Source organism: Silurus aristotelis (genome assembly GCF_946808225.1).
Source record: "Silurus aristotelis genome assembly, chromosome: 6".
NCBI classification, from domain to species: Eukaryota; Metazoa; Chordata; class Actinopteri; order Siluriformes; family Siluridae; genus Silurus; species Silurus aristotelis.
The window spans coordinates 4,498,294-4,508,201 of NC_139579.1; the positions used below are offsets into that span (position 1 = coordinate 4,498,294).

Below are 9,908 nucleotides of genomic sequence, written 5' to 3' on the forward strand. Positions count from 1 at the left end.
ATAAATCCCACCCATGTGTTGCCATTGTAATGAGATTATTAATGCGATTCGTTACCTGACAGTGGTGTTAATGTTATTGCTGATCGGGATATTCTCTACAATATATCTTACAAGATCCAGCAACTGAAAACAGCCCTTATGATGATGATAGAGAAACCACAACATCCAACACACAAAGTCTGCTTGAGAAAAACGATTTATTTCACCAAATATTTTAGGCTCAATGTACTGATCAGTGATTTGTCCAAAAACTTCAAAAGATCTCGGATTTAGCTCACGCATCTCTTCACTGCCCCTCTCGGAAAAGGGCGTATCGCTCGTTCATGGATCACGCGGATCGACGCGTTACAGCGATCCTGCACTTAAACGGTGCAAATGCATTAAACTTGACTAAAATAGAATCTTAAAGTGCATTCCCTAGGCATGGACAAGAACAAATATATTCTGTTTAAGATATGCTTAAAAACTTTTTTATATTATTTTTAAAAACACTGATCGTGCTCCGAAATTCCCGTCAGAGAAAAGGAGAAGGGGAAAAGCAAACAAAATGTAGTGTTAGTGTGGAACATGGCTAAAAAATAATAATAATAATAATAATAATGGGCTGAATGGAGGCACGTGTGTCTGAAATATTCTTTGAATAAAATAGTAGTAAATATTTAAAAATGAGTTAAAATTATGAAAAGAAACAAACATTGGGGGAAGTGGAAAAAAAATAGAACCTTAATATTAATACACAAAAACCCCACTAATAAAATGGACACATTAAATACCTCATATAGAATAGTGGAAATGTTCACGAGAATAAAACCAACAGTTCAATATAATAATGCAGACAGGTCCAGGCTGGTGTGTACCACAGAGTCAAACGCAATGCCCACTTTCTCAATAGCGACCTAACGATGTTGCCCCTATAAACAAAAACCAACAACAACAAAAAAAACCCTCCTTTAACATTGAGTAGAGAACATCGACAGTCTAATTAGACATGTAGTGAAGAAGAAATACTGTGAATAAATTCTCGAAGCTGGCGAAAGTATTCTAAAAAGAAATCTCTAAAAGCTGGTGGTGATATGAAGTCAAATCTTTCCCAGTTCTCTCCAGAGGTTAAAACCAATCAGCTGCATGGCTGAAGTCATGACCTTATGTGATAAACACAACACATCACAGCAGAGTCTGTCCAGTCATGTGTATTTAAAAAGTGCTTTTTACGGTGCATTCTGTACTCCAAAAAAAGAAAAACAGACGAAGCATCTCCTTCAAATGCACTGTTCTGTCCAAAAAGTCTATTAAAAATAAATGGTAAATCGGTGTTGCTTTTAGTTCAGCTCTCTGGTCCATGTGTGAATGAAACTGTACGAGACAGAGGGGAAAAAAAAAAAAAAAGGAGGTGCTGGTAAGATCTTCGACTTCTGTGCTCGAGTGGTAGGTTTGTAGTGTCTCCTCGTGGCCTGGAAAACAAAAGGGGGCGTTAAACCTTTCTTAGGAAAGAAAAGGATGTTTGCACTTACAAAACAAACTTACTTTGTTTTAGTGACCAAAGCTTTCAGTTGCACATTTTTTTATAGAGGATAAAAAAAATAAAAAAATAAATGGTATTGCATTTTTTTTTTATTTCAATAAATAAATTCATCAATAAAAGTATTATTACAGAAAAAAATACAAATGCGCATAACTTTTATTGCACAATAGGGGGCGCATTTCAGAAATGTTATTTTTTCCTGCTTCGAAAGCTTTGTCCTTTAATGGACTACCCGGTGCGCCAGTTGTTGTGAGTGCAGACTGGTATCGTGGCATGTGGAAAATGTCAGCGTGGCTCTGCGGTGGCTGCAGGATTATTGCGCTTCATGCAGTCAACCTTCCAGCATGGAGACAAATTGGTTTGGCGTCTGACTACGTGGACCCCCGAAGAGACGCCACCAGGACTATCTGATTGGTAGTTAGACTTCACCATCCCTATCATTTCTACGTTTTTTTAAGTTGCTTAAGTGGAAAAGAAAAAAGAACGCAGATGGAATAAGAAAAAATGTGCCAAATCCAAATGGATCAATCTGGCAACACATTTTTGACTCTGCGGGTGATAAATCTCGTGCCTTGGTTGCCCAGGAAACCAAACGGAATACGCCAAATTGTGCCAACAAATTTGATTGTACACAGTACAGAACAATGTCTGTATTAGGATGCACTTAATGCTCTTGCACCATGTCCAGGGGTCCGCAAACTCTCCAATTAATCGGCCCACCCGCACTTTTGGATCTAAATATGTTTCTCATATTATATCTGATTCTAAAGGTTGGCTTTCAAACTAATATTCCCCCTAGTCATTACTGTGGCCTAATTCATCCACCAAGGCTCTTAAAAAGTAACCCCTTATTTGTCTTTAAGGTGCAGAATAAAACTGATCCAACGTTTGGAGGCGTAATAAACATCTCCACAATAATATTGGTAGTCACCCAGGACCTTTTCCTGCTACAGGCCCACCCCCATTAAAGAAAGGAACGATAATGTGGTCCACAGACAGAAGATCGTGGTCCCGTGGTTTAATCAAACATCTTCCATTCCCTTTTAAATCCGCGACAATTATGGGTTCAAGACCGCGTAAAGCTCTTGAAGGAGCTCTTGAAGGAGCTCTTGAAGGAGCTCTGGATGATTTCGCCTCGCAGCTCTGTGACGGTCAAATGGAATTTGTATGCCGGTATGTTGAGCGTTGCAGAATATAATCCTACAAAAAAAAAACAGGATAAAAGTGAATAAACGTTTACTGAAAGGATGTGAGAAGGCACCTACCCTCGAAAACCTTTCGCTTCAAGAGACATTCACACTCTTGCTGCTGCTTTCGCTGTGCGCCAAAGCATGTTCGGTTTCGTCCTCGCTGTCCTCGTCTTGTTTCTCGTCTTCTCCGGTCCCCAAAATCACGCTCTGGCGAACGCTGACGGAAATGACCAGCGCCTGGACGATTCCATACACCAGGGCGAACTGAGGCAAGTACTCCTGAACCAACCACAGCAACCCGGCCATTCCCACAGAGGACACGAGGAACATGGCCATGCCGTGGAGCCAGAGCTTCAGTGCGCCTTGAACACCCAGGACGTCCAGGACGAACTTGACGGGGGGCGAAACGGTCCACAGAAACCCGACTACAAACAGATCAAAAAGGTGGCGAAGGAAATTGAAACAGATCTCATAATGCTCGGAGACGATTTCCCCAGACCAGGACTGAGCGAAAAAGCTGAAGGTAGACGACCTTTGGGAAAACGGAACAGGAGACGGGGGTGGGGTGTCGTAATCGGAAAAATCGGTGTCTTTCGCGTCAGGGTCCCAAGATCCTTCGTTCCAGGTGCTCTCGCTGCGTCCTCCGAACTTGAAGGACGTCGGCCATAAATAAAACACAGGAATGATTATCCGTCTCCACCACCGTGGAGGAGTCGGCGGAGGAGGCGTCACGGGTCGCTCAGCATTCAGATCTTCCACTTCTAAAGGTTTCAGAAGTTCCTCCTGAGCTTCCCAGTATTCCTCAGTTGGGGGTTTCTGGTCATTTTGGTTTCTCCAGCCACCCCAAACCCAGGACGTTAACCCTCCCAGACGCCATCGGCTTTTCTCCTGGACTTCAGGTGTAACACTTTTCTCGCTTTTGGGTTTAGTACCCCAAGGGCGATACAAGTTCCAGGGGTTGATCCATGCCCAAACTCGTCCTACGACACCAGACATGGCTTTTCTTTCTTCTCTTTCGCCAAATAAACCAAATGTATTAATTTAATAACAGTATTTATTACTATAGAATGGCCTTAGTCTAATCCTACACTCTTTAAACATCTCTATATGCTGTGCAAATCATCTCATACACATTCTAAAGCTTTTTTTTTTCGAATTGAATGCATTACTAATGCATTAGAACACACCTGGGCTTTGTTCTCAGACGTCGTCCAACTGATTTGGGACACACCCGCTATCCAAAAAAATAACTCAAAACACGTCTTATCTAATACATGACCCAAAATAAACATCTAAAAACAATAAATACACTTTGTAGACTAACTTACGTGCAATTCTTGCGGACTCTGAACCAAAAAATAGCAATAATAAGGTCTAATTTCAGCCATGTTGACTGTTTACACTACGGCGTCTGTGGAAGTTCGATGCTTATCGAGAAAATATTGGCAAATTAGAAATATCCATTAACTAACCTACCAATTAACAATTATAAAACCTTGCGAACTAAATAAATAATATTAAGTGACAGGGTTTATTCAGCTGCCTACATCAGTTACACTCTGTCCTACCTGGGGCGAGAGACGACTAGCTACAATGTTAGCATCACACGAGCCGAAAGAGTCGGTTCTTTAACCCGATTGTTTTAGGTGATTCGAATGAGCCGATTGTATCAATTGACTGATCGATTGATTAATCGAACGAAATAAAAACGTCGTTGTTGCAAGGCGATTTAATCACTATTTCATTTTGAGGCGTTTGTAAATTTCCCGGGATTAAGTCGCTTTCAGTTTGTTTACAGGAATTCGCGTTTGAGTCAAATAAATGGGATTTGATGCATTTGAGGTGGAAGATCATTACATAAAACTTTTCCAGCCATAATCATGAAAGAAAAATTGAGAATTGGTGATAATACCGCGTAATAAACTGGTTATAAGCCTTATGAAAGGAGAGTCGACTCTTTTCTTTGATTCGACTGAAAACACCCGATTCGTTGAATAGAATCGATTCAACAACTCGCTGCTACGAACATGACATTGACGTAAGAGGAAGTCCAAATTAATTTGGAAGTATGGGGTTCACATACCATGGTAAAGCTCGGAGTATTGCTCAATTACATTACACAATCGTTATTTTTTAAATTGACAATTAAAAAATTATGCTATATGTAAAAAAAATGCATATTTGAAAGCATAGACCGGATACGGAAGTCTTACCAATATTTGGGGGCTAGAGTCCTCGTTTTTCATAATAAAAGACCAACACTTTAACAGCTACCGCTTTGATTGTATTTTTGCTTTAATAGGGTAGAAACCTGTTTTTACACACAAGCTGTGTGGTAAAAAAAAAAAAAATCCAGAGGGTCATGGGTTCAAATCCATCACCACAATGCTGCCACTGATAAGCCTTTTACCACTCAACTGATCTGTATACCTGGTACACATTGTTTAATTAACTGTTCTGTAAACAAGCCGGCATCATCAACTCCAGCTAATACTTTTGGCTGGATCAATTTCCTAACAATGTGCTTTAATTAAACTTTACCACAAGATTAAAGGAACATGTTTGGGTAAGACATAGCACACAGATTCAGAACTGGCAATCAGTGTAGAGGTTGAGCTCTGTAGGAACCCTAAAACAGCATTAGAAGAAAATACAAGGTTCACAAAAATCTCAAATTAAGTAGAATTTAGAGTGGAGAGGTTCATATTTACAGGCATTATCCTATGAGCAGAAGAAACCCAACAGGTGGAACAGGAAGTCAAAACATTGATGGGAAAAGAAAACTCCAGGAATGGAAAAACTAAGAGTTGCTCAATAAATATTTGCATCAACAAGAAGCATGTGAAACATTAGCAGCTTAGACAGGTGTTTAATATAAAACCAAATATTGTATAGAAAGACTTAGGGGTGGAAAAAAATTCTTAAAAGCACAACAGAATGTTAAACAATCTTTATTTGTTATCAAATCTTAAGCAACTACATTTCAAAACTTGAAGGTAAATCATGTCTGCGTTACAGCTCGTGCTCCACCGGTGCAGTGACCGAATCCTGAAAATAAAAAATAAATAAAAATGACTCTTCTACAGTGACACAGTGCTGCGAGCCGCAGCTCATCATCGTGTTTCAGTGCGCTGCGAGTAAACCTCATTCTCTTTCAGTAGAACCGTAAAAGGCAAATCATCATCAACACACGTCAATAAAAGCCTGATCTGCTTTACAATACTTACTGAAAATCATTTGCACTTGGAGTACGAAAAAACCCATTCTGGTGAAACCCCCAGTCCTACACACCAGCCCTAAGGGTAGAGAGATACACAAACTATAAATCTTCTAAACTCAACCAATAAAAATCACCTCATACATGAGGATGTGTTCAGTGTGATTTAAAGAAACATCATGTTCTCAGAGACTCTAGTCTATTGAATCATCATTACACATCCTACAAATTACATAGACAATATTATATAAACCAACTTTGTTCAGGAATCTGATGCCTTCATGTGAGAGCAGGAAGCAACTTGATTGGCAGACTGGAGGTTCAACATAACTAGAAAAGGATAAAAAGTAATGAATTGTAGATTAATACATTAAAAAGTAAACTAGGAGATAATTGAGCACCACAGTAATTTGCTAAGAGGAATAAAGCTTCAGGGAATATGGGGAAAATTTTCAACTTAAAGGCGGCTTCCACACACAATGATTTTCCTCCAACCATGAGTTTTACACACATCACACTATTTAACTGCTGATACATGTTCATATATAAAATGTGATCTCCATCCATGTACGAGGGCATGGTGGGGGACAAAAATGTCAAATTCCCAGAAACTTGCCACAGGCCCTTCATCTGGGGAATTTCAGAAATAATCAAAGAACTAAATTTTTTTAATTTATTACAAATTTAGATAAATTTAAACTAAATATGCAAAGATTTTGTTTGGTCATAAGCAGACATGTAGGCAAAAAAAAAATTAATAAGTTTTTAACTTTCATTTAATTGTTTGTATAATTCTGTTGCAAAATAGCCGACAGCACAAGAACGCATTAAACAAGATTCTAATGTAATTTTATGTCATTTACTGAAATATTCAACAAGAAAAACCCTATTTTATGTGCAGGATTCAAGAAATGCACAGTGCATGCAGGGGTGTGTGGATTCAGAAGCCCTACTGTAAGTGCACCATGTGCATGTGGTTGAATGTAAAGAGTAGAAATTGGGCAATAAATCTGGCTGTTTGGTCCAAAATTCTTCTGCAAAATAATTTTTTTTTTAAGTACATTTATTTTCCTTATTATAGGCAAAATTGCAATATTGTAAATTCCCAGTTTAGTCGCATGGGAAGTTTCCAGTCTTGAAAACTCATTTAATTTTGCAAACGTAGTTTTATATGATGTTTTAGTTTGTGTACTTGCTCAGCAGCTCACATTTTAACACTGACCAGGGGGTTAAAAAAAAAATCATTCTAAAAATCCCAAGCGCAGATTTTTTATTTTTTTTTACATTTATTTGAATAAAAATTTTAAAAGCGATTACATTTCACCACTCCTCACGAAGGTAAATCATGTCTGCGTTACAGCTCGTGCTCCACCGGTGCAGTGACCGAATCCTGAAAATAAAAAAGAAATAAAAATGACTCTTCTACAGTGACACAGTGCTGCGAGCCGCAGCTCACCATCGTGTTTCAGTGCGCTGCGAGTAAACCTCATTCTCTTTCAGTAGAACCGTAAAAGGCAAATCATCATCAACACGTCAATAAAAGCCTGATCTGCTTTACAATACTTACTGAAAATCATTTGCACTTGGGGTTCAAAGAAACCAATTCTGGTGAAACCCCCAGTCCTACACACCAGCCCTAAGGGTAGAGAGATACACAAACTATAAATCTTCTAAACTCAACCAATAAAATCACCTCATACATGAGGATGTGTTCAGTGTGATTTAAAGAAACATCATGTTCTCAGAGACTCTAGTCTATTGAATCATCATTACACATCCTACAAATTACAGAAGACAGTATTATACAAACCAAATCTGATCAGGAATCTGATGCCTTCATGTGAGAGCAGGAAGCAACTTGATTGGCAGACTGAAGGCTCAACATAACTAAATAAGGATAAAAAGTAATGAACTGTAAATTAATTCATTGAAAAAGGAGATCATTTAGCAAGTTACTGTGGTGTTCAGAAGAATAAAGTTTCAGGGAATATGAGGAAAATATCCAAATTCAAGGTGGCTTCCACACATTCATCGATTTGTGTGCACCACATGCACACGTTATTCTTTGGATATTAGTTACTTTTTATATCCCACATTCACATTGTGACAAACGCATACATGTGAAATTTTCAAAAAATTTCATACAATTGCCAGAAGAACTTTATGGGAATTTATGAACAAATTTGGGGAGATTTAAATAAACTATACAAAACATTTTCTTACAGTAAACATTAAAATACAAAAAATGTAGACTGAGTTGTATAATGCAATTGCAAAATAGCTAACAGCACAAAAAAGCTTTAAACAAAATATATAATCTACATAGACCCTTTTTATGTTATGGAAAAAAATTAAAAAATAAAATGCAGTGCATGTAGATGTGGCCTTTTTCGATTGTTTGTGTACTTGCATTTTAACACTGCCCAGAGCCTTTATATTTATTTGCTGCACATATGTGCATATTATTATGCTTAAGTGCATTTTATTGCTGTGTACATGTGCTATGCAATGGCAAATATATGCAATGATCCAAATACTAAGTGCAAATATACTGTAATAAACTTGAAGCACTTACCAGGGAGGAAAAAACAACTAGGTGTTATCCCAAGACCATTCTAATATACCTGCAAAAAACGTGCACCTTTAATATCTTGATTAAAAGTACAAAATGCATCACCACATCAATCCCAAACATGTTCAGGTTACTGTGAAGAGCTTCATGTTGTATTCAGAGACTCTAGTCTAGTGAATCATCAGCACATGTTCACATTCAAAACAAGCTCAACAAACTAATGAAGAAAATGACCAACCATTAACAGCACGTCTGGATCCCAGGACCATGTCTGCAAAATAAAATAAAATAAATTGTTACTAAAAAACTAATAAAGTGGATAAACTGAAAGCCATGAGGTGGACGCCATCTTGGAAAACAAACCACGCGGCTTTCTAACCGTTAACACACTAAAGAAAACTCAAATTATACTCGAATTTACACTCAATATCTATAAAAGCAGCCAAACAATAGCAATGTTAAATAAGAAAAGTTTCTAAAAGACATATTTGGACCACTAACCTCTATCCGGAACCTTCATCGTAAACACCAGTAAACAAGGAGGAAGGAAAGAACGAGCTGAGAAACGAGCGCGAGACTTTATTGGGGTCCTCACTTCGTGATTTAGGCGTCTATTTAAGTGCCTGTGTAAAAAAAATAAATTAAAGTTACATATAAAACGTATAAATTATTAATATTTGATATATTTATACATTTAAACACATCCTATTAAATGTTCTCTTTATTTTTATTTTTTTCAACATTCCACATTAATACTGAAGACTAACTATCCAAACTATGACAGAACAATTATATAGTCAACAAAAGGCGCAAATAACACTGAATACGTTTTATATTTTCGATTTTATCAAATAACCACCTTTCACTTTGATGACAGCTTTACACACTCACCTCAGTCTCATAAGTACTTGTTGGCTGCTTTTCCTTCACTCTCTGATCCATCATGTCAAGAAGCTTTTGTCGTCATTTCAGCCATATATAGCTGACACAGTACACCGAGTAATTAGACAAATGTTCATCTAGAACCCTGGTGCTTCATTTAACATAAAGCTGCATAACAGAAAACACAAAGCTAAGGACTAGTAAGTGTCCTTGCCACATAAAGTGCATCGTGTGCAACCTGGTGCAAACACACAACAGTGTAGGACAAATACACAAAACAAAAATCAGCACCACCAGTAAACCTACTGTATATTATACTGAGTACAGGAGTGAACCTTGTAATTTAACAAAATGTAAACAAAAGTGTTTAAGCAAAAACAGCATGTAAAACAGTTTGTAATAATGAAGTGATATTATATGGGTAGTGCTGAGACATGGATGTGTGAAGTGAGTATGAGTGTGTGTTGAGTCTGGGTTGTACAGATCAGTCACACAGTTGGGGGTGTGCGTGTGTGCATGAGTTTC

The 9,908-nt window shown here is 37.8% G+C and overlaps 1 protein-coding gene and 1 long non-coding RNA gene across 2 annotated transcripts; both read right to left on the bottom strand.

Moving 5' to 3' along the window:
• Positions 1-178: 178 nt before the first annotated feature.
• On the bottom strand, positions 179-4,691 carry cUnh6orf47 (chromosome Un C6orf47 homolog). The gene is made up of 2 exons (XM_083544410.1): positions 2,788-4,691; positions 179-1,451 (listed from the first exon to the last, which is right to left on the bottom strand). Exon 1 carries the CDS (start codon positions 3,706-3,708, stop codon positions 2,806-2,808), a length of 903 nt encoding a protein of 300 aa, XP_083400536.1. The 5' UTR covers positions 3,709-4,691; the 3' UTR covers positions 179-1,451; positions 2,788-2,805.
• A 956-nt stretch (positions 4,692-5,647) lies between these two features.
• LOC310727264 lies at positions 5,648-9,459 on the bottom strand. The gene is made up of 9 exons (XR_014533984.1): positions 9,393-9,459; positions 9,003-9,124; positions 8,740-8,772; positions 8,492-8,553; positions 7,740-7,799; positions 7,247-7,565; positions 6,183-6,259; positions 5,940-6,008; positions 5,648-5,760 (listed from the first exon to the last, which is right to left on the bottom strand). It is a non-coding gene; the product is annotated as an uncharacterized lncRNA (long non-coding RNA).
• Between the last annotated feature and the right edge of the window lie 449 nt (positions 9,460-9,908).

What these genes read in the sequence shown, in the direction of transcription:
- cUnh6orf47 (XM_083544410.1), bottom strand. Translation starts at nt 3,708, where the DNA reads ATGTCTGGTGTCGTAGGACGAGTTTGGGCATGGATCAACCCCTGGAAC.